Raw genomic sequence first — 24,344 nt, forward strand, 5'->3', positions numbered from 1 at the left:
AATGGGCTTCAGCGCTCCACCACGCGCATGCGCTGCCGTCTTTCTCCAGCGGATTCCTCGGGTCACCTGGACGACCGCATTCCAGCCACCTGCCCCTCCGGGTCTCCTCTTGCCCCTGACTCCTCCAGCTGGTTCTCACCTCCAGCCCCCCGCCTTCTTGTTCGGCAGGCACCGCTAGGCCCTCCCGCTGTCGCCCGCCGACACCCCAGCTTCCACTGACACGAGCCTCTCGGCGCGGCTTCCGCTTCCGGCGAGTATTGTGTGTCGCGCTGCGGGGCGGGGGCGGGGGGAGGAGGAAGGAGGGAGGCAGCGCTCCGGCGGCTCCGCGCCCCGCACTCCCGGACCCGAAGCCGGGAAGGTAGGTGCTGTCCCGCCGCCGCGCCGGGACCCTGGGGCCTGCCCCTGCCCACCGGCTCCGCACGCCGCGTCCTAGCGCCCCGCGACTGCGTCACCGGCCCCCCGCACGTAACCACAGCTGCCTCCGCCCGTTTCAGGCCCGGGCGGACGTTTTGCCGCCCCGGCGACGTCAGCGCGTCCGGCGTTGCTTGGCTACCCCGCCGTTACCCCGTCCCGCTGCCGCTCGCCTCCCCGGGTGAAACTGACGCCGTCACCGCGGGTCTCGGCTGCGTCATAGCGGCGGGCATCCCATCTTCACGTCACACCTTCTCACCTGGACACGCATCCCTCCCTCCCTGCCAACAACGACGTTTCCTCTCCCCCCTCTCCAGCCCCCCTGCGCCAGATCAGGCGGGAGAAGATGGAGACGGGGGTGGGACCGAGTTGTGGACCACGCTCAGGAAAGGGGCGCAAGGTGGGACCCCCCGACAGTGGTAGAAACACAATGAGGACCTCTCTGAAGTTTGCCCTTCTACTGAGACACGAGAAATAGGGGGGAAATGACCCAAGGCCTCACTAATGCTGTAGCTCCAAGCCCTCTCCCCATACTTCCCTAACCTTTTCCCCATCTCTCTCTAACGCTACTTTTTCGCCAGTCTAGATCCATCCTGGTCCCTAACTCAGCATACAATTCAACTCATCTCGGGTGAGGCGACCACCTAATTTCTAGATTAGGAAAAGGGAAGGGGTACTGGTCGAAGTTGGATTCCTGTAGGTAGAGAAAAATCATCTAACTGAACTTCTCTCGTGGTTGAGGGAGAAATTCAGGTCCAAATATGTTATCAGTTCCTACTCCAAATTAAACACTTTTCATGTTTGCCATCAGTATATACAGAAATAATCATTGTTAACCCAACTCACTACATGGCCACTTCTCTCCTAACACATAGATAGACCTATTAAATTTTCTTTTGTTGGGTTCCTTAGAAAGAGAGGTTAAGGGGTAGAGAAATGAAATATTTCATGGATAATAGTGGTTATGTTTTAAGGATGCAACAGTGGACCAACCTTCTGCTTTATACATCTCTCAGGGCATTTCCAATTCTTTTGAGGCTTCATTAGAGTTTTTGATTGCCACTTTACTTTTCCCTCTTAATTCCCGACCACCCCAGAACCTATTAGTTGGAAGTACAGTATATCCAAGGAATTAGTTATCCACAACTATTTCAAAAGACTCCAGTCAGCACTGAATACTTAGAATAAATTTGTCAACTCTTCTTTTCAAGAAATTATTGCCCTGGGCTCAGTAATAAACTCTTTGGTATAGCTGCTGTAAATTTATCACTTTAAAGCAGCTCCAAACAACCAAATACACACAAATAGGAAACAGTTGTGTGAATCGTTTCATTCCATGATAAGTGCACACTTCCTCTAGGCCTGGTAAAGGGAAGCATAATGTCACACTTTTCTGAAAAGAAGAGGTTGTAACCCTTGCCTAACTCATTCCAATATCTACCATTTGAAAGACTGAGGGAACAGTGGCAGAGAATCAAGCTTAGGCTTCAGTGGGCTATTGCAATAGAACTCTTCTGTAGCATTCAACTTAAAAATATACTTGATTTAAGCAATCTTAATGCTTTGACTCTTATGGCACTTTTCACTTTCCCATACTCTTTTTTCATCTATTAGAAAAAGATGTCAAACTAAGAATACATTTTTCTGAAACTGTTACAATACTAGTGGAATGAACCTGGATCAGGATGAATACTCTGGGCTAGACTTCTGCTTCTAACAAGAGAAGGCAGTGGTGAAAGACAAGACTGAGGGTTGTGTGTCAGTTTGCTCATAGCTGGGAGTCACAATTTTTGGAAATGGAAAAACCAAAGAGATTGACTGGTGGAACAGAAGATGTAAAAATACCAAGACAGTGCTAAATCTGGAGTTAGGATTTAACATGGGGTAAATGTCAGGCCAGGGATGCAAAAAAATTAACCCTCCCAACTAACTTTTTTTTTTTTTTTTTTCTGTTCTCTCTTCTTAACCTCAAGTTAAATAATGGCAGAGACAAGTCTCTTAGAGGCCGGGGCCTCTGCAGCCTCCACAGCTGCAGCTCTGGAGAACCTACAGGTGGAGGCAAGTTGCTCTGTGTGCCTGGAGTATCTCAAGGAGCCTGTCATCATTGAGTGTGGGCACAACTTCTGCAAAGCTTGCATCACTCGCTGGTGGGAGGACCTAGAGAGGGACTTCCCTTGTCCTGTATGTCGAAAGACGTCCCGCTACCGCAGTCTCCGGCCTAATCGACAGCTGGGCAGTATGGTGGAAATTGCTAAGCAGCTGCAGGCCGTCAAGCGGAAGATCCGAGATGAGAGCCTCTGCCCCCAGCACCATGAGGCCCTCAGCCTCTTCTGCTATGAGGACCAGGAGGCTGTGTGTTTGATATGTGCAATTTCCCACACCCACCGGGCCCATACCGTCGTGCCACTGGACGATGCCACACAGGAGTATAAGGTAGGGAACCAGACACTTGATTTCAATGCAGGGCAAGAGGGAGGGGCCCAGAGAATGGGAGACTCCCTGGGTAGAGAGTCATAAGTTCCTGAGGGCAAGACAGTCTCTGGTCCTCACTCTGTAGTCCCCTTGGAGCAATGTACTGGGCGGGTGGGGGCGGGGGGTGGTGGGGGTGGGGAGGTGGGCAGAGCGCATAGTCCCGTCTGATTGGTTGTCCTCAGGCATGAAGAAGAGCAATAAGAAGTACCCCCCAAATTTCTCTCTTGACTTTTGTAACACATTTGAGTATGTGTGGTCTTAGAATGTATCCTATTTTTCATAAATGAATGAAACCACACAGAGAATCTCAGACTTAAGAAGAACTAAAAAATGGTCTGGTTCCTTCATTCTGTCCCCCTGCTCAGCACACCGCTTATTTACCCACTGGTATTGGGAACAGGTAACATCATTTTAGAATGATCCCAACCAAGCTAAGCTAAACCAGCCTGTTTTCATCTTCCCCAGCTAATGGGTAACATGACATCTGGTTTAACTTACTGCTGAGACACAGGGTAAATGTTTGAGTAATAGGAACTAGAGATTTTACTGTCTTAGCACTTTATCAGATAGTTTGCCTAATTATGTTAATGAAGTCTTACAAACAAGACTTTATGGTAGTTCACAGAATAATCAAGATTTTATTTTATTTGCAAGTGGTTAGAGTTGTATAGGAAAACAAATTTAAAAGGATATCAGGGACTTCCTTGGCAGTCCAGTTGTTAAGACTCCATGCTTCCAGTGCTGTAGGAATTCAATCCTTGGTCAGGGAACTAAGATCCTGCATGCCATGCGGCCAAAAACAGAAGAAGAAGGATATCAGGGTACATAAGGTCACTGTCGGTACAGGCAGTTCCTTCAGTTAGAAAATGAATAGGGCAGGGAAGAACGGAGAGTTGGTGACAGCTGGACACAGTGAGATTCAATGAAAGTTTTGCAAAAGCAGGGAAGGCTTGGTGACAGGCTGGTGGCAGGAGGAGGGACCTATAGGAAGTTGACACTTCATGAGCAAGGAACGGAGTTGGATTAAGAGGTGGTCAGATGAAAGAGGAGAGTGAAAAAGTTGGCCTAAAGCTCAACATTCAGAAAACTGAATGGCATCTGGTCCCATAACTTCATGGCAAATAGATGGGGAAACAGTGGAAACAGTGTCAGACTTTATTTTCTGGGGGCTCCAAAATCACTGCAGGTGGTGACTGCAGCCATAAAGTTAAAAGACGCCTACTCCTTGGAAGGAAAGTTATGACCAACCCAGATAGCATATTCAAAAGCAGAGACATTACTTTGCCAACAAAGGTCCATCTAGTTAAAGCTGTGGTTTTTCCAGTGGTCATGTAGGGATGTGAGAGTTGGACTGTAAAGAAGGCTGAGCGCCAAAGAATTGATGCTTTTGAACTGTGGTGTTGGAGAAGACTCTTGAGAATCCCTTGGACTGCAAGGAGATCCAACCAGTCCATTCTAAAGGAGATCACTCCTGGGTGTTCATTGGAAGGACTGATGCTAAAGCTGAAACTCCAGTACTTTGGCCACCTCTTGAGAAGAGTTGACTCATTGGAAAAGACCCTGATGCTGGGAGGGATTGGGGGCAAGGGGAGAAAGGGATGACAGAGGATGAGATGGCTGGATGGCATCACCGACTCGATGGACATGAGTTTGAGTAAACTCTGGGAGTTGGTGATGGACAGGGAGGCTTGGCGTGCTGCAATTCATGGGGTCACAGAGTCGGACACAACTGAGAGACTGAACTGAAATGAGATGAATAGGAAGCAAGTAGTTTAAAACAAATGGGTTAGGCTCTGAACATAGGCTGTACCAGCCAACCACAAATATTGTTCTCCTACTTCACACCTCTCAGGAAAAACTGCAGAAGTGCCTGGAGCCCCTGGAGCAGAAGCTGCAGGAGATCAGCCGCTGTAAGTCTGCTGAGGAGAAGAAGCCTGGCGAACTCAAGGTAAAGGCAGGCAGTCCCATTTGGCCTGCCCTACAGGCAGTTAACTGAACATTGTTAGTCACTCAGTCATGTCCAGCTGTTTGTGACCCTGTGGACTGTAGCCCACCAGGTTCCTTCTCTTCATAGAATTCTCCAGGCAGAAATACTGGAGTGGGTTGCCGTTCCCTTCTCGAGGGGATCCTCCCGACCCAGGGATCAAACCCAGGTCTCCTGCATTGCAGGCAGATTCTTTACCATCTTAGCCACCAGGGAATCCCTGAACATTAGCCACACATTATTTAACTGAACATTATTTAACTAAACATTAATGATGCATTATTTAATCCACCATTTTTGGTTTATTAAAAAATGCTCTTCTCTCAAAAATAATATTGTATTAAGCTTGATTGTCATTAAACATTGTACTTAAATTATTTGCCATGGATTAAGAATTGAGGAGAAGGATGTAAGGGGTGAAGGATTTGGCGAGTTGAGGGAGTTCATGGCCTCTGGTCTCCTTTTCTTTGTAGAGCAGGAAGGAGGCTCTCTGCTGGAGAATGTGGAAGGTGCACTGGGGAGGAAGGATGAAGAAGCTGCCTGAGAGCTCCCAGAACCCCCCAGCCACATTAGGACCACATTCTCTTAATTCACATAAGCTTGAGTATGCTAGGTAGTATGGTTTCCTAGAATGTTCTTCCCCTTCCCATCTTCTACCTATAGGACCCTGTCCATCCTAAAATGAAAACCATTTACTGTGTAGCCTTTCCTGACCCTTCAGAAATTCGCTTTCTTAATTGTCATACAATTTCACATCTTTTCTATAGTATTATCATATTTGTAGCCTGATATTTTGGTATCTTTTCATACTGTTTTCATACAGTACGAAAAGGCAAAATGATAGGATACTGAAAGAGAAACTCCCCAGGTCAGTAGGTGCCCAATATGCTACTGGAGATCAGTGGAGAAATAACTCCAGAAAGAATGAAGGGATGGAGCCAAAGCAAAAAGAATACCCAGCTGTGGATGTGACTGGTGATAGAAGCAAGGTCCGATGCTGTAAAGAGCAATATTGCATAGGAACCTGGAATTCAGGTCCATGAATCAAGGCAAATTGGAAGTGGTCAAACAAGAGATGGCAAGAGTGAATGTCTACATTCTAGGAATCAGCGAAGTGAAATAGACTGGAATGGGTGAATTTAATTCAGATGACCATTATATCTACTACTGTGGGCAGGAATCCCTCAGAAGAAATGGAGTGGCCATCATGGTCAACAAAAGAGTCCAAAATGCAGTACTTGGATGCAATCTCAAAAATGACAGAATGATCTCTGTTCGTTTCCAAGGCAAACCATTCAATATCACAGTAATCCAAGTCTATGCCCCAACCAGTAACGCTGAAGAAGCTGAAGTTGAACAGTTCTATGAAGATCTACAAGGCCTTTTAGAACTAACACCCAAAAAAGATGTCCTTTTCATTATAGGCGACTGGAATGCAAAAGTAGGAAGTCAAGAAACACCTGGAGTAACAGGCAAATTTGGCCTTGGAGTACGGAATGAAGCAGGGCAAAGACTAATAGAGTTTTGCCAACAAAATGCACTGGTCATAACAAACACCCTCTTCCAACAACACAAGAGAAGACTCTATACATGGACATCACCAGATGGTCAGCACCGAAATCAGATTGATTATATTCTTTGTAGCCAAAGATGGAGAAGCTCTATACAGTCGGCAAAAACAAGACCAGGAGCTGACTGTGGCTCAGACCATGAACTCCTTATTGCCAAATTCAGACTGAAATTGAAGAAAGTAGGGAAAACCACTAGACCATTCAGGTATGACCTAAATCAAATCCCTTATGATTATACAGTGGAAGTGAGAAATAGATTTAAGGGCCTAGATCTGATAGATAGAGTGCCTGATGAACTATGCAGTGAGGTTCGTGACAGTGTACAGGAGACAGGGATCAAGACCATCCCCATGGAAAAGAAATGCAAAAAAGCAAAATGGCTGTCTGGGGAGGCCTTACAAATAGCTGTGAAAAGAAGAGAAGTGAAAAGCAAAGGAGATAAAGGAAAGATATAAACATCTGAATGCAGAGTTCCAAAGAATAGCAAGAAGAGATAAGAAAGCCTTCTTCACCGATCAATGCAAAGAAATAGAAGAAAACAACAGAATGGGAAAGACTAGAGATCTCTTCAAGAAAATCAGAGATACCAAAGGAACATTTCATGCAAAGATGGGCTCGATAAAGGGCAGAAATGGTATGGACCTAACAGAAGCAGAAGATATTAAGAAGAGGTGGCAAGAATACACAGAAGAACTGTACAAAAAAGATCTTCACGACCCAGATAATCACGATGGTGTGATCACTGACCTAGAGCCAGACATCCTGGAATGTGAAGTCAAGTGGGCCTTAGAAAGCATCACTACGAACAAAGCTAGTGGAGGTGATGGAATTCCAGTTGAGCTATTCCAAATCCTGAAAGATGATGCTGTGAAAGTGCTGCACTCAAGATGCCAGCAAATTTGGAAAACTCAGCAGTGGCCAGAGGACTGGAAAATGTCAGTTTTCATTCCAATCCCAAAGAAAGGCAATGTCAAAAAATGCTCAAACTACTGCACAATTGCACTCATCTCACATGCTAGTAAAGTAATGCTCAAAATTCTCCAAGCCAGGCTTCAGCAATATGTGAACCGTGAACTTCCTGATGTTCAAGCTGGTTTTAGAAAAGGCAGAGGAACCAGAGATCAAATTGCCAACATCCGCTGGATCATGGAAAAAGCAAGAGAGTTCCAGAAAAGCATCTATTTCTGCTTTCTTGACTATGCCAAAGCCTTTGACTGTGTGGATCACAATAAACTGTGGAAAATTCTGAAAGAGATGAGAATACCAGACCACCTGATCTGCCTCTTGAGAAATTTGTATGCAGGTCAGGAAGCAACACTTAGAACTGGACATGGACCAACAGACTGGTTCCAAATAGGAAAAGGAGTTCGTCAAGGCTATATATTGTCACCCTGTTTACTTAACTTCTATGCAGAGTACATCATGAGAAACGCTGGACTGGAAGAAACACAAGCTGGAATCAGGATTGCCAGGAGAAATATCAATAACCTCATATATGCAGATGACACCACCCTTATGGCACAAAGTGAAGAGGAACTAAAAAGCCTCTTGATGAAAGTGAAAGTGGAGAGTGAAAAAGTTGGCTTAAAGCTCAACATTCAGAAAACGAAGATCATGGCATCTGGTCCCATCACTTCATGGGAAATAGATGGGGAAACAGTGGAAACAGTGTCAGACTTTATTTTTGGGGGCTCCAAAATCACTGCACATGGTGACTGCAGCCATGAAATTAAAATCGCTTACTCCTTGGAAGGAAAGTTATGACCAACCTAGATAGCATATTCAAAAGCAGAGACGTTACTTTGCCAACAAAGGTTCGTCTAGTCAAGGCTATGGTTTTTCCTGTGGTCATGTATAGATGTGAGAGTTGGACTGTAAAGAAGGCTGAGCGCCGAAGAATTGATGCTTTTGAACTGTGGTGTTGGAGAAGACTCTTGAGAGTCCCTTGGACTGCAAGGAGATCCAACCAGTCCATTCTGAAGGAGATCAGCCCTGGGATTTCTTTGGAAGGAATGATGCTAAAGCTGAAGCTCCAGTACTTTGGCCACCTCATGCAAAGAGTTGACTCATTGGAAAAGACTCTGATGCTGGGAGGGATTGGGGGCAAGAGGAGAAGGGGACGACAGAGGATGAGATGGCTGGATGGCATCACTGACTCGATGGACGTGAGTCTGGGTGAACTCTGGGAGTTGGTGATGGACAGGGAGGCCTGGCGTGCTGTGATTCATGGGGTCGCAAAGAGTCGGACACAACTAAGCGACTGATCTGATCTGATGTGATCTGATTTTGGTATCTGCCTTATTTCTTCTATTGGACAGTGAAACATGTATGAATTTTAACAGTAAAAATAACTAGTATTTATTGATTCCTTGGCATTAATTCGTTAGATGTTCATGACATTCCAAACTTCAAGTATTGTATTAGTTCTTATGCTTGGTTCTGCCCAGTTTTAAGTTCTAAGAGGTCAGGCTAGACTAGGCCCCAGTGGAACATAGAGAAGGTACAAGAAAAGGAGAAGGGAGTCCAGCAAAGCATAGTAGGCAAGAGTGACCTTAGATACCCTATAAGGTAAGTCTTGTTATCCCCAGTTTACACAGAAGGAAACAGAACTTGGATCAGTATCTAGTCCAAGATCATACAGCCATTATGTGGCAAAACCAGAGATACTAATTCTGCAGGAATCAATAAATATTTATTTAGCTTAATGGCACCCCACTCCAGTACTCTTGCCTGGAAAATCCCATGGATGGAGGAGCCTGGTAGGCTGCAATCCATGGGGTCGCTATGAGTCGGATACGACTGAGCGACTTCGCTTTGACTTTTCACTTTCATGCATTGGAGAAGGAAATGGCAACCCACTCCAGTGTTCTTGCCTGGAGAATCCCAGGGACGGGGAGCCTGGTGGCTGCCGTCTATGGGGTCACACAGAGTCGGACACGACTGAAGTGACTTAGCAGCAGCAGTAGCATAGGCCACACCCTGTCTTTGACACCGGGCCATTGATGACCAAAAACACGGTCCTTGCCCTCCTTGAGCGTAATGTCAGGTAGAGAAAATAGAAACAACAGACACAAAAAGCACAGCTGCACATTCCCAAGAATATGGCAGAGAAACTCAATGTCATTAAAGCCTTCCAGAAGGAATAAAAGATTTAGGGATTACCAAAATCTAAACACAGGTTTGACATTAGTGAAAACACTAGTGTGTGTTTGTTTTTTAACAATGACAACATTTCAACAGGAAGCAAGTATTATTACCTTAGTCCTTTATGCATTTTAAAAACAAACATTTGAAATTTTTAAAAGTTGAACTAATTTTGATTGCAAAGGTAAACTTTAAAAAGTTATTGTCTTGAAACACTTAAAATCTGTGAAAATGAAGCTTATTCCTAATCATTAGCTTTTCTCTTCCTATTGATCACATTCTTAAGGGTAAAGGATGGAGAAGGAAATAAAAGGTTTAAAAACCTGCTAAATGCTTGAATAGAACTGTGGTGTGGGGTTTTTTTTTATGTAAATTATCATTTCAGTCTCAGAAACTGTCACCAATCACCAGCTTTGCTTCAGTGACCTTTTGAATTCTCTTTCTTCCCTCTCCCTCATCCCCACCTCCAGACCCAATGCCCCTTTTATTTTTTCACATCTATAACCCATTCCTGGGGTGTAAACTGTCAGTCTCTGAAGTGACTTGAAACTTTAGCAGGCTCAGCCCTGAAATCTAAATTTATATTTTATAACAGTCCATTACTAAAATCTTACTGATTCTGATACTTTTCCAGTTTTTCCATCTATGGTTTTTATCAAGTAGATGTCTTGCAGTGTACAAATTATGACAATCTCTAACTTTCCAGTATTCGTGCTTTCCTTATCTTGACAATTTGCGTTAGCTAGAACTTAGAGTAGGAGGTAGCAGAGGCATCTCTGCTATTAGTACTTGTCGTATTATTGCAGCGGTTTTACTGCGGTATCTCTGTAATAGTACTTGTCATATTATTGAGTTCTTATATCTTGAATTTTTTTACTACAACATAGAAGTATAGCTTTTTTAGAAGTTAATTTAGTAAATAAAATAATTTTTGCAGCATTGGTTTATTTTTTTATCTCAATGATCTTCATCCCAAGTTATCAGTAAGGGTGCTAATGGGGATGGAGCCGTTCTTTACAGAAGGAAATATCAATGGAGAGAAACATGAGTGTCCTTTTAAACTCTTTCCAATGACACTTGAAGTCTGTGAATTCATACACATGATGGGTGAGGAAGGTATCCTATGCCCCACTGACCCTGTTAAACATAACACCCACCCTCTGTTCTCAGAGACTGGTGGAAAGTCGCCGACAGCAGATCCTAAAGGAATTTGAAGAGCTTCACCGACGGCTGGATGAAGAGCAGCAGGTGTTACTTTCACGGCTGGAGGAGGAGGAACAGGACATTCTACAGCGCCTCCGAGAAAATGCTGCTCACCTTGGAGACAAGCGCCGGGACCTCGCCCACTTGGCTGCTGAGGTGGAGGGCAAGTGCTTACAGTCGGGCTTCGAGATGCTTAAGGTTCGACCTTTGCCCCTGCATAGCCACTCAGGCCGAGCACAGTCTAGCTTTGCACAGGTCATTCTGTCAGCCTGCAATGCTCACTCCTCCACTCTGCCTCTCTAAATCCAGTTCCTTCTTCCAGACATGCTCAAAGGATCTTTCTCTACAGAAAGCCTTCTCTGATTTCTCACATCCCCTTTTGATCACTTCTGTGTTCTTATGTCTTGTCAACAATTACGTGCTTAATTTGTACCAAAGAAAAAACTCACTTTTTTGAGAGGAGGGCAGTCTAGTCTAAATTAGTGAAAAATCTATGCATTAAAAATTGTGTAAAATGCAGTAACTGTTACTTTTAAGTCCTGGAACTTGATTTACCTAGTGCTCAAAGAGAATAGAAACATAGTGTGATGACACTTGAAATAATGTATAGTAACATGCTGCTTTTGATATGTAAATAGTGCCTCTAAAATGTTTGAAATAGTCTGTTTTCTTAAGCAAATGAATGGTGTTAGCAAGATTCCAGGAAACATATTTCTTATCTTAGAGATCACATTACCAGCATTTGAATCATTGAGGCTTCACTGTATATTTATCTGCATGTTATATATTGCTTGGTATTTATTCTCATGTCCTTTCATGTATGTGTGTTCTGCCTTCCACATTAAACTGGGAAATCCTTGGCGGGGCAGAGATTTGTCTTCTTTGTCTTCTGGACCCCAAGTATTCACAAATCAGGATTGGCACGCACTTATTAATATTTATTAACCAATACTAGACAAGGGATACCAAACCACAATGGGAGAGAGTGATTCATTCCTATGCCAGCAGTCTAGAACTATCTCTACTGATTCTCGAGGAGGCAGGTGTGTGGTTGGTACTTGGGGGACAGAGCAAAGAGCAGACACAATCCTATCCCTGGCATTGAGCTCCTGGTGTTCTTGAGGAACAAAGACAAACACACAGGAAACTATTTGGAAGTGACATCAATTACCAAGTTTCATGATGACTGAGAGCTGAAGATGGGGGTTAGGTTGGGAAAGATGTACTCAGATCCCTCTGGAGTTAGTCCCCTTTGCACTGTGACCCTTAGTTTGTCCTGTGCCTGTTTAATAGTTCTAGAACTTTGGGGAGGAGGGGAACCTTTTGCCTGTAGGGCCCTTGACTACCAGGACCAATATTGCTTTCTTTTCTCCTTCCTCTAGGATGTCAAAAGTACCCTGGAAAAGTAAGTGATTCTTGTATCTCTTCGAGTGAGTTAGGTCTTGGCTTAAAGAGTAGGGGTGCAGTAAGGAGCTGGGGGAGTAAGAATGAGAAAGTCATGCAGTGTCTGGGTAGAAAAAGGGACAAGGGTTTTTGCATCCATGAAGCCAATTACAGAGCAAATGATTGGGAGTACTAGTCTGTTCCCCTTTACCGTTTGAGCATCAGGACTTCTTGGTAGGGTAGATACCAACATAATGTAATAGAACCAGATTCTGCCTGGGCCTGTGGGTAGAATCATGTCCAAACAAGATGGAAGGAGGAATGGGTTGGGGAGTAGGGGTGGTATCTCTTTGCATGAAATATAACAATACCTCCAGAAAGTTCTAAAACTCATTCTTAAGGATTTGTCCAAGGGACCATCTCTCTTTCCATAGATAGGCAAAAGAAAGCAGTGAGTACTTATCTTGAGAGAGGAGAAAGTACGAGGATGAATAATTTTAGTTTCTCCCTAAAGATGACAGCATCTGAATAGTGACTAAGCTGGAGCTTCCCCTGACCCTGCCCTTTCTTCCCCTATCTCCCCATCCCTCCTAGATGTGAGAAGGTGAAGACCATGGAGGTGACTTCAGTATCCATAGAGCTGGAAAAGAACTTCAGCAATTTCCCCCGACAGTACTTTGCACTAAGGAAAATCCTTAAACAGCTAATTGGTGAGTTGTTCCCAAAAGGAAACTAGCAAAGGGAATCAACAGAGAGAAGGAAGTCTTTAGGTCCTACTTTATCTGGACTTCAGTTATCCCTGCTGTCGCTTTTCATGCCTGTATCCACATCCACTCCTTTACCTGGCTTCTAATCTCACTCTGAGTTGCAGAACTCAAAGTGAGAAGCCTCAGGTGTCATCTGCTCTTGGTCCCACATTTTGTAAATAGGGACCCAGAGAGGTCAAATAATTTGCCAAAAACTGGTCTCCTCTTAGTCCCACACTTTTCTAAATAGGGACCCAGAGAGGTTAAATAATTTGCCGAAAACTGGTCTCCTCTTGAGAATGAAAGGGAGTCTCATTAATACTTACTCAGAAAACAGGCATAAGCCAGACTGTTACAGGAAAATAGACACATGGTCACCGTATTGCCAGACTGTAATGCTCTCTTGCTCTGTATCCTTCTTAACATTTTTCAATGTTTCTGGCCCTTGGTCTGTGCCTTGTACTTCTCCACCCAGTGAGATGCATGATGATATCAGAGGAATAGAGGGAGGACCAGGCAGGAGCCTCAAGCACCAGCCCTTGCAGAGTCAAGAGATCATTACCTGTTTATTTTAGGGCCAGGGTGAGAAGCCGTTGTTCCCTTCCCTCCCCACCTCTCCCCTCCCTTAGGTGACACTGAGGATTGAGAAGGTTAACCAAACCACGGGGATCTAGGGGCTTTCAGGGGACAGGCTCTAAAGGCAGGCTGGAAGAGTGAGGCGGGGGCGTTTAGCTATTCCCATCCTCATCTAGCTCCCCACTGTGGCTTCTTCCGCCAGCGGATGTGACCCTGGACCCTGAAACTGCTCATCCTAATCTAGTCCTGTCGGAAGATCGTAAGAGCGTCAAGTTCGTGGAGACAAGACTCCGGGATCTCCCTGATACACCACGGCGTTTCACCTTCTACCCTTGCGTCCTGGCTACTGAGGGTTTCACCTCGGGTCGACACTACTGGGAGGTGGAGGTGGGCGACAAGACCCACTGGGCAGTGGGCGTGTGCCGCGACTCCGTGAGCCGAAAGGGTGAACTGACCCCGCTTCCTGAGACTGGCTACTGGCGGGTGCGGCTATGGAACGGGGACAAGTACGCAGCCACCACCACGCCTTTTACCCCTTTGCACATCAAGGTGAAACCCAAGCGGGTGGGCATATTCCTAGACTATGAGGCCGGCACACTGTCTTTTTACAACGTCACAGACCGCTCTCATATCTACACCTTCACTGATACTTTTACTGAAAAACTTTGGCCCCTCTTCTATCCAGGCATCCGGGCCGGTCGGAAGAATGCTGCACCACTCACCATCAGGCCCCCAACAGATTGGGAGTGACAGGTCGGGGCATGGGAATCATCAGGGTGAGGCAGGGTCAAGAGCTACAGGCCTTCCTTCCTGTGACCTGCTGGAATGTCTTCGTGTCTGCCTGGTTCTGGTTCTGAACCATGTGGGAGAACACCTTGGTTTCCCGAATGGTTTATGTGGAGGAGTAGGTAGGACTGGACTAGGTTGAGAGCACTGCAGTGTCTCCCTCCTGACAGGGTGGAGAGCTAGTCCTCAGGGGGTGGTCTCCCCTGAAGTCCATCGGGTTTGCTATTGCACAAGGACCGGTTGGGAAGGAAGGAGAGACTTTTCCAGAAACAACAAGTCTGTGGAAGGGTCTGACTCGCTCAAACCAGAGAAGGAAACAGAAACCCCTGTACAGCCTTTCAGGGGGTTCTTTGACCCAGAATAGACTTGTTTTGTTTTTTTTTTTAGGAAAATCACAGGGGTCTTTGTACCTCTAATTGAAATAAAGGTGAATGACAGTTGTTCTCACGGGTCTAGAAGTTGAGGAGTTATTTTCAGGGCAGAGATTGGGCATCAAGAAGTTTAGAACGAAGGTCAGGAAAGAGAGCTAAAGGAACCGATTCCTAGAGACTAATGAAAGAGAGAAGGGTTTCTTTGGTTCCATTATGAGTAGGATTGGCCAGAGGTAGGAATGTGAGGAGGAGGGAGTAGGAAGAAAGAGAACCCAGGTCCCTGCCTCCATCTTCAGCAGGCCTGGCTTATCGCCTGCCTTCTTGTAGTTGTTTGTCTCCAAGAGCTGTTACCTTGCTCATCTGGAGGGGCAAGATGCAAGAGATCATGCAAGACATGTCTACCCTCTCACTGCTTCCCCAAGGGAACTTGGAAAGGAGAGAGTCAGGTATTAGAGGAAAGAGAAAAGCATTCCTATCCAAAGCCCTGGCCTTAAAGAATGGCTCCAAGTAGCTGCTCCCAAGTTGTCAGCCTTGTTACCTGGCTAAGGTATCCAAGCCTGACAGGGAGAAAGAAACTGGTGTCTTCCTTACCCTGGGGACAGGGTAGAAGAGGGTAGTATGTTTAGGGGAGAGCCAGACAGGCAACTTCCTTTGGCCTGTGTGCATCTGGCCTGAAACTAGTGTTCATAAGAGCCGGTTTTTTGTTTGTTTGTTGCCATCCTTCACGTTTTGCCATTTCTCCTATCAGAGAATGTAAATCATTTTAATGTTAGGACAAAATAAACAATTTATAGGGTACATATGTTACAGAAAAGGTAACGCAATGCATGCCAAACCAAACTAAAATGACTGGATTATCTGCTACTGGCTAATCAGGGGTTCACAGAAGACTGGGACAAGAAACTGCAGTTTATTGAGGGCATTTCAGCTCCTCCTACCACCTCAACAGGACTTCATCCAGACTCTCCTCTTACCTTTGTGCCTTGACTGTGGTTCTTTGTGGCAAGATGCTTTGGTTGGTAAAACATAATATGGAACAAAGGATCCACTGAAGTAATCTTTGTGTCCTGTGGTAATTTGACAATAACCTCTGTTGATGTGTTAGAAACTTGAATGTTAAAAATGCATGTTCCTTGGAATTCCCTGGCAGTCCAGTGTCAGCACTCCACATTTTCACTGTTGGGGGCCTGGGTTTGATTCCTGGTGGGGGAACTTTAGATCCCACAAGCCTTGTAGTGTGGCCTCAAAAAAAAAAAAAAAAAAAATATTCCTGGTGCCTGCCCTCAGTGATTGATTGAGGTCTGGAGTGGGCCTGGGCATATCTGCTTTTTAAACATATACCTTATTTGAGTCTGGAGGCCCTTGTGAAAGTAATGAGAGGAAATTTCAGCCTTTTCTTTCAAACTGGAGTCCTGATTGGGGCAAGGTGTGGGGGGCGGTAGTTGAGAGAGGAGAGAATTCTCATCCTCTGCTGACATTGCTACTCTCTCCCCATCTCAGGGTTTATGCATATTCTGCCCCTCTACTTCTAACCTCAGGAAGGAGTGGTATTAATTATGAAGCAGAAGCAGGAGGTCAAACAGCAAAGGAGAGGCAGAGATCGAAGGGAGGGATGTGAAGTACTACAGGGGATGTTTCTTCAGGGGGAGGGGATGCTGTTGAAAGGTTTCTGTGCTCAGTTCCTAAGACTAGGGGTTAGTGAGGATCCCCTACTGTGGCCAGCACTGCATCTGGTAAGTGGAAAAGATTGGGAGGAAGCTGTGCTTTCTAAGGGCCAGGAGCCCTCTTCCCTCCCTCCACTATCCTCATGATCCTTTCCAGCGTCACTCCCACTGGAACCAGTGCCTTTTTTTTTTTTTTTTTTTTAAAAAGGGAGACCTGCTGCTTCTGTCTGTAGGTCTTCCAGGCATCTGCCTTTGTCTTCAGGAGCATAGGGCAGAAAGTCTAGCTGGGTATAAACTGCACCTAACCATCTCCCATCGGAGAAGGCAATACCACCCCACTCCAGTATTCTTGCCTGGAAAATCCCATGGACGGAGGAGCCTGGTAGGCTGCAGTTCATGGGGTCACGAAGAGCTGGACACGACTGAACGACTTCACTTTCACTTTTCACTTTCATGCTTTGGAGAAGGAAATGGCAATCCACTCCAGCGTTCTTGCCTGGAGAATCCCAGGGATGGGGGAGCCTGGTGGGCTGCCGTCTATGGGGTCACACAAAGTCGGACACGACTGAAGCGACTTAGCAGCAGCAACCATCTCCCAACCTATCTGCCTAAAGAAGAGTCTTCTGTCCTGACGATGTTTAGGGGTTTAAGACTTCTGCTCAACTAACTTCTCCAGTCTCTGCCTAATATAATTATTGGCTTGAGATAGACTAGGAGGAGGCCCCTGGGCTCTGCAGAGGCGGGGTGGATTTGCAAATAGTTGGGTCTGGGAGGCCACAGGGTGGCGCCAGAGAAAGGAAGGCTAGAAAGAAAGGAGCGCACTTGGCTCCGGGAACTACAATTCCCAGGAGGTCTTGCGCGGACGCTGGGGGCGTGGCTAGCCTGGGGGCGGGGCCTGTGGACGGTCGCGTGTGGAGAGCTCGCGCGGCGCGGATGGCGGGGCCGGTGAAGGACCGCGAGGCCTTCCAGAGGCTCAACTTCTTGTACCAGGTGAGTCCACAGCGCACGCACGGCGGGGAGCCCAATGCGGAGAGCCCCCAGTGACGGCTCACTCCCCCAGGCCGCCCACTGCGTCCTCGCTCAGGATCCAGAGAACCAGGCGCTCTCGAGATTTTACTGCCACACGGAGAGGACCATAGCGAAGCGGCTTGTATTACGGCGGTAAGAGGGGTTATGGAGCCCGGCAGCGAGCGGGACGGGGGAAGGACTAGAGAGGGAGAGCGGGCGTCCAGACCACCACCTGCCTCCGCCCCCAGGGACCCCTCGGTGAAGCGAACTCTCTGCCGTGGCTGCTCTTCCCTCCTCATCCCGGGTCTGACCTGCACCCAGCGCCAGAGACGTGAGTACTCCCTCTTGCTGAGGTGGGATGTATGAGGAACACTTGTGGGCTGGGGAGGAGACGGGTAAGTGATCCCTTTCTCGAGGCAGACGCGTGCCAGGTGTGGGATTTGAGTCGGTGGCTTTCTCTGAGTTGTTAACTCTGCTTGGACAGACAGATCTGGGCAGTAGAAAAATGATGTTGCCCTGAGAGGCAACCTCGCCCGGCCATGATAATAGATGTTATTTGACATCATGGAGGATGATTCCCATCTTCATTCGTTCACTCAAGAATTATTTTTCTGAGATGTGTCAAGGATTTCTCTAGAATCAACATTCTCATTGAAATATGGTCTCATGGGATGGACTAAGACAGGAACAATTAGAATAGCCTAGAAAAATGCTTCGGAGAAGGCGATGGCACCCCACTCCAGTACTCTTGACTGGAAAATCCCGTGGACGGAGGAGCCCAGTAGGCTGCAGTCCATGGGGTCGCTCAGAGTCAGACAGGACTGAGCGACTTCACTTTCACTTTTCACCTTCATGCATTGGAGAAGGAAATGGCAACCCACTCCAGTATTCTTGCCTGGAGAATCCCAGGGACAGGGGAGCCTGGTGGGCTGCCGTCTATGGGGTCGCACAGAGTCGGACACGACTGAAGCGACTTAGCAGTAGCAGAAAAATGCTTCAGTTAGGGGAGTAGAATACTAAGTTATTTAAACCAGTGATGGTGAGGTTCATTATAAGGGCAGGGGAGTAGGAGATGGAAGTCTTTGCCATTTGTGAGGCCTCAGGAAAGAAAATGGCAACCCACTCCAGTGTTCTTGCCTGGAGAATCCCAGGGACGGGGGAGCCTGGTAGGCTGCTGTCCATGGGGTCACAGAGAGTCAGACACAACTGAAGTGACTTAGCAGTAGCAGCAGGAAAGAAAGCCTGTGGTGCTGTCAAGGAACTGAGAGTTCAGGAGGCAGGCTTTGAGGTGGGCAAGGGCAAGACCTGAGGTGGGAGAGGGAAACAGGGCAGATCTTGAAGAGTCTTGTTAAGGAGTTTGGACTTCGTCTTAAAGGGTGCCAGGAAAATGATAGACTTTGTTCAGGGACCTGACGCCATCAAATTTGCGTTCAAGATGGGGAGGGAGGAGAATCCCTACTAGAAAACAATGGAGGCAACACTGGGTTCAGGAGACCTTTTCTTCTCCTAAACCTGGGCACTGTCTTTCTCCCACATGCATTCCAGGCTGCAAGGGTCAGCGCTGGACTGTACAGACCTGCCTGACATGCCAGCGCAGCCAGCGGTTCCTCAATGACCCGAGGCATGTGCTCTGGGGAGACCGGCCCGAGGCCCAGCTGGGGAACCAGGCAGGTGAGAGGTGGTTGAGAAAATGGGGGTTAACCCAGGGAGTAGAGACAATGGGTAACGGAGAGCTGCAGAGGACAAATGGGTGAGTTTTGGGTTGGTGTGAAAAGTGCCAGTCTTCAAAAACTAACTCTACTCATCTACTTAGATCCCAAACTACCACAGCCCTTGCCAAACACAGCCCACCCCATTCCAGCCCAGCTTCCTGAGGAGAAAGTGCAGCCTCAGAGCTCCAGTCACCAATGATGGACTCACCCTGTCTTCCAAATAAATTTTAATTCTGCTTAATTTTGTGTAATTCCGTTCTGTGAATGTTTCAGCTCTTTCCTGTTTCTGTTGCATTTCTCTGTCACCAGTTAACCACTTCTTTGTCCTTTTTGTCTTTTGTTGTTGTCATCCTCTTAGTCCCACCATTCAGGAAGATCCCAGTTACCACTTGGCCCTGAGAAGTAGCTCTCGTTTCCAGGACCCTGCCTCCCAAGTGCCCCTCCACCCTTGCCTCCTTGGTGCAGTACCATGGTTGGAACTCAGGCTCCAGGGATGTTTGCAAGGCCCTGAGCTTAAGATAGTCCATTTTCAGGTAGCTTTGACTGTTGACTAAAGGGCTGGACAGACAAACTGCTGATGCCACTGATGCTGTTTTTTGTTTTATTTTGTTTAATATCTATTTATTTGGCAGCACTTGAACTCTCTAGCTGTGGCATGCAAAGCTCAGTAGTTGCACCCAGGCGTGGTATCTTCGTGGCATGTGGGATCTTAGTTCCCTGACCAGGGATACAACCTGCATCCCCTGCATTGCTAGTCAGATTGTTAACCACTGGACTACCAGAGAAGTCCCTGATGCTGTTTTTATTTTATTCTTTTTTAAATGTTATTATTGGAGTATAACTACTTTACAGTGTTGTGTTCGTTTCTGCTGTACAACAAAATGAATCCGCTATGTGTATACATGTATCCCCTCCCTCAGGAACCTCCCTCCCACCCCCTTATCCCATCCCTGTAGGTTATCATAGAGTACCGAGCTGAGCTTCCTGTGCTATACAGCAGCTTCCTCCTAGCTAGCTGTTTTACACATGGTAGTGTATATATGTCAGTGATGCTGTTTTTAACAGAAGAAAAGAAGTTAGGGTGGGGTTGGCGGAGGGAGGGTTCAGATTCTGAAGGCCACTTTGTGTTGGGTCTTTTCCCAATCTCTATTTTCTTCTATAAAATTCTAACAAGAGACACTGTTCAACCTGAACTAATTAAAGTCAAAAGTACTAACAGAAGGACATTGGCTGATATTATACAATAAGTTCTGTAGGTAAACCTTCAAGGTTTTGTTGAGAATCAGTAAACAACAAAAATTGTTTTATTTGATATCCCTGGACAGTTTACTTGAGGACAGAATATCAGACTGACTTCTTTGCTGGGTGCCAGCTACTCAGCTTACTCCACTAAGCCGCTAAGTCACTTCAGTCATGTCCGACTCTGTGCGACCCCATAGACGGCAGCCCACCAGGCTCCCCTGTCCCTGGGATTCTCCAGGCAAGAACGGTGGAGTGGGTTGCCATTTCCTTCTCCAATGCATGAAAGTGAAAAGTCAAAGTGAAGTCGCTCAGTTGTGTCCGACCCTCAGCGACCCCATGGACTGCAGCCTTCCAGGCTCCTCCATCCATGGGATTTTCCATTGTACTGGAGTGGGGTGGAGTGGGGTGTCATTGCCTTCTCCACAGCTTACTCCAGAAGTAGACAAATAAGATTCAATATTCCCAGAATGCAGTTTTCTTTCTTCCCTTTCTCTTGTAAATCTTGGTTGCAGTTATTCATTGCTGCATAAAAATCACTGCATGATGCTGTAGCTTAAAACAATATGTTATTTCCCCTGATTCTTTAGGCTAGACTGACTGAGGGCTTGGCTGCGTGGTTATTCCATTCTGTATGGCATCAGCTGGAATCACTCAGCTGCATTTAGCTGGTGGCTGGTACCTGGTCTGGAAGACTCAAGAAGCTTCATTTGCATGTATGATATCTCATTCCTTCTCCGTGTGGCCTTGCTATGTAGCTGGCTTTGACATCCTCACAGCTTGGCTGTCTCTGGGTGGCTGGACTGCTTACATGGCTCTGGCTTCCACAGAGAGTAATCCAAGAAGACAAGCTCCAAGGTATGAGTGCTTGTCAAGCCTCTGTTCTCATCACGCTTGCTAATGTCCCCTGCTGCTGCTGCATCACTTTAGTCGTGTCCAACTCTGTGTGACCCCATAGACGGCAGCCCACTAGGCTCCTCTGTCCCTGGGATTCTCCAGGCAAGAACACTGGAGTGGGTTGCCATTTCCTTCGCCATTGCATGAAAGTGAAAAGTGAAAGTGAAGTCGCTCAGTCGTGTGCGACTCCTAGCGACCCCATGGACTTCAGCCTACCAGGCTCCTCCGTCCATGGGATTTTCTAGGCAAAAGTACTAGAGTGGGGTGCCATTGCCTTCTCCGTCATCAACTCCTAGAACCCAGCAAATCTCAGCGACATAGAGAATCAAACTCAATTCTCCATATAACTAAAAAACTAATGCCACAGAAATCTCATTTTTCAGAACATCATAATGTCCCCTAGATGAGAGTAAATCACATGGCCAAGTCCAGGTTCAGTGTGGAAGGGGCTACGCTGGGGTGTGAATACTGGGAGGTTCACTGATTCCCTAACGACCACCAGTATAGCAATCTGCCACATCCTCATTTTGCCTTTGTGCCAAACTCATTCTCTCCACTGATTCCCTCACATGTGGATACATTATTTGCTTGGAAAATACTAATCTCGGTGCAAGTAACTATTCTGAGTTATTCTTTAACATTTATTTCTGGAGATAGTGCCCAAGGAGTAAACTGTAGCAGCCTACAGAAATGTGTAGCCTGAAGGTACACTCTCTGCAGGCCTGGACCCTTTGTGGCCTCAGCTCACCTTCCTTGGCTCCCTCCTTGTCATTTCTGAGCTGGTTGGTTCTGGCACACTAAATCTGACTCTTGGCCAAGTGATTTCAAGTGTGATTTATGAGGACACATGACTGAACATGTCCACAGTGAGATAGCAGTGGGGTCCCTCTCACTAGAGATCATAGCCTCGTCCTCCTTCTAAAACTCTGTCCTTTTTCATGTTTACTTATTATGACACAATAGTCAATATGTGCAAAAGTGAGTTTCCTGTAACAAAGAGGAAATCAAAGCCCTAGTATGCAGTAGTCAGCTTTCTTTAATGTGCTTTCTTTAATGTTTCTAAGCAATTTAGTAGTCCAAAATCTGTGCTCTTTTAGGACTCATTAGATAAAATTAGAGGAGAGGAAACTTATATCATCACAATTGGTTCAAGAAAACAAGGTCTGAGAATTCCTTGGCAATCCAGTGGTTAGGACTCAGCGCTTCCACTGCAGGGGGCACGGGTTTGATCCCTGGTCAGAAACTAAGATCCTAAAAGCTATGCAGCACAGCTAAATAAGTAAACAAGGTCTTCCAAAAGCCATAGAAACTGAGACTTAATTATTCCTGAACCTTAGATATGCTTAGCACTTTTTAAAACTGGTAAAAAAAAGAGTATAATTATTGTCAGGGGACAGAGAGGAGTTGAGAGACTGTTCTGAATTTAGAAGGGAATGCAAAAATTACTTAGATTCTCAACAAAGGGAATAGTAAATAATTTTAGCTTTATGTGACAAAGTTGCTTTACCTATCAGATGAGATAATATATGTGGTGACACCTTGAAAACTGAGTATTAAGGGGACTGCAGTAGAGTTTAATTAGTAATCAAAATTATACTATGATTGTAATAACAAGCAGCAAAGTATGTTAGAAAAGACAGGTCCTGGACATCAGTGAATCTGAGTTATTGTCCCCACAGTACACATTTGTACATGAGGCAGTTTGACTGTGTTCTTTTCCTAAAGCTTCTTCCAACACTGAAGACCAACAAATGAAGTTATCCAGTTTTCCCACTAGGTATCAAAAAGCCAGGATTTCCTGCATTTATTTAATAACTACTTTGTGAGGGCCTACTCTATGCCAGGCCATTTGGTTAGGAATTAGGATATACGTCAATGAACAAGAGTCGGAAGTAAGACAAGAAAAAAAAAAGCAACGTATGACAATAAATTATGTATTCTAAAGGGATACGTGCAACAGAAAAGGCCAAGAGAGCAAAGAAGCTATGGAATACAGGTTCCAGGTTCAGTTAGAGCAGCCCAGGCAGGCAGCACTGAGAAGGTGTCCAGCAGACTCTGAGGGTGCCTCTTCCATACCCTCTCAGACAACCTCAGACGAGGTTACCTCCGGCAGATCCTTCCCACCTATGACAGCAGCTCTGTCTCAGGCCGAGACTATTATCTGGAAACAAGCCATGCAGGGTAGGCCCAAACTGCCAGGGAGTAATATTCCAGGGAGCAACTCCAAACAGTGAGGGATGAGTATCGGTGGGTAAATGTTCTACATAGTCTCAGGGCCTCCAGCAGAGTGGAGCCCTGGTGGCACTATTATTTAGACATGCCCTCTATACACTTTCCTCCCTCTCTCCTTGTTTTACTCCCCACTCCCTCACCATAGTTTCTGGGATCATCTTCCAGGTAAACTACCTGCACCCAGGTCTTCGTCACTGAGTTTGCTTTGAAGGAATCCCAACTAAGAGTGCCATTTGAAAAACAAGATTTGGGACTTCCCAAGTGGTCCAGTGATTAAGACTCCATGCTTCCACTGCACGGGGCCAGAGTTCCATCTCTGGTTGGGGAACAAAGATCCCACATGCCATCAGCTGCGGCTAAAAGAAAAGAAAAAGACTTGAGGGAGGTGAAGGACCTAGTTGTTGGTTCAAAACCTCCAGGGCTTCCTCAGTAAACCCTGAAAGCAGCCCCCATTCACAGAGGGCAGGGAGAGATGAAAGAAAGGTAGACCACTCCAGGTTGGTAGGTGACAGGTTTAAAATAAGCAAGGGGACTTATCATAACAATTGAAGCTTATTCTGGACAGCAACAAGAGAAGTAGATCTCCCTACTCACCCACAAGAATCTTTATTCTATAGAGGCCTTGACAGGCTTCAGTCACGCCTTTAGTCCAGATGATCTCAACCACACCTCGCTCTCAAAGCTGTGTCCTCGGAACAGCTCCCACTGTGGGAACGGTGGGCAGAACCCACACTTGAAGGACAGGGGAGGGCTTCCCTGGTGGTCCAGTGGTTAAGAATCTGCCTGCCAATGCAGGGGACACGGGTTGATCCCTGCTGCTTATGCCACAGGGCAACTTAGGCCTCTGCGCCACAACTACTCGGCTCACGGGATCTGTCATAACACTGATGGGTATGTCATTTAGCATGCTAGTATGTTACAGTGAGTGGGTACTGAGGCTTAAGA

At 46.3% G+C, this 24,344-nt stretch overlaps 2 protein-coding genes across 7 annotated transcripts; both read left to right on the top strand.

Moving 5' to 3' along the window:
* The first annotated feature begins 115 nt into the window (after positions 1 to 115).
* Positions 116 to 15,704, top strand: LOC102411804 (E3 ubiquitin-protein ligase TRIM39). Of its 4 annotated transcripts, XM_025296537.3 has the most exons (8): positions 203 to 358; positions 495 to 811; positions 2,385 to 2,844; positions 4,736 to 4,831; positions 10,753 to 10,983; positions 12,168 to 12,190; positions 12,763 to 12,878; positions 13,693 to 15,704. In XM_025296537.3, exons 3-8 carry the CDS (start codon positions 2,392 to 2,394, stop codon positions 14,238 to 14,240), a joined length of 1,467 nt encoding a protein of 488 aa, XP_025152322.1. In that variant the 5' UTR covers positions 203 to 358; positions 495 to 811; positions 2,385 to 2,391; the 3' UTR covers positions 14,241 to 15,704. The 4 variants fall into 4 exon arrangements, with proteins under 4 accessions (XP_044794231.1, XP_006052416.1, XP_025152322.1 ...); XM_044938296.2 differs by lacking the exon at positions 495 to 811 and having other exon boundaries at positions 116 to 250; XM_006052354.4 differs by lacking the exon at positions 495 to 811 and having other exon boundaries at positions 200 to 358.
* A 1,435-nt stretch (positions 15,705 to 17,139) lies between these two features.
* On the top strand, positions 17,140 to 19,794 carry RPP21 (ribonuclease P/MRP subunit p21). 3 transcript variants are annotated; one of them, XM_044938313.2, is made up of 5 exons: positions 17,140 to 17,301; positions 17,372 to 17,472; positions 17,568 to 17,650; positions 18,865 to 18,990; positions 19,664 to 19,794. In XM_044938313.2, exons 1-5 carry the CDS (start codon positions 17,245 to 17,247, stop codon positions 19,750 to 19,752), a joined length of 456 nt encoding a protein of 151 aa, XP_044794248.2. In that variant the 5' UTR covers positions 17,140 to 17,244; the 3' UTR covers positions 19,753 to 19,794. The 3 variants fall into 3 exon arrangements, with proteins under 3 accessions (XP_044794248.2, XP_006052410.2, XP_025116597.1); XM_006052348.3 differs by lacking the exon at positions 19,664 to 19,794 and adding an exon at positions 19,133 to 19,272 and having other exon boundaries at positions 17,141 to 17,301; XM_025260812.2 differs by lacking the exon at positions 19,664 to 19,794 and adding an exon at positions 19,133 to 19,272 and having other exon boundaries at positions 17,149 to 17,301; positions 17,396 to 17,472.
* Positions 19,795 to 24,344: the final 4,550 nt, after the last annotated feature.

The sequence above is a fragment of the Bubalus bubalis genome, chromosome 2 (assembly GCF_019923935.1).
Source record: "Bubalus bubalis isolate 160015118507 breed Murrah chromosome 2, NDDB_SH_1, whole genome shotgun sequence".
In the NCBI taxonomy this organism is placed as follows: domain Eukaryota; kingdom Metazoa; phylum Chordata; class Mammalia; order Artiodactyla; family Bovidae; genus Bubalus; species Bubalus bubalis.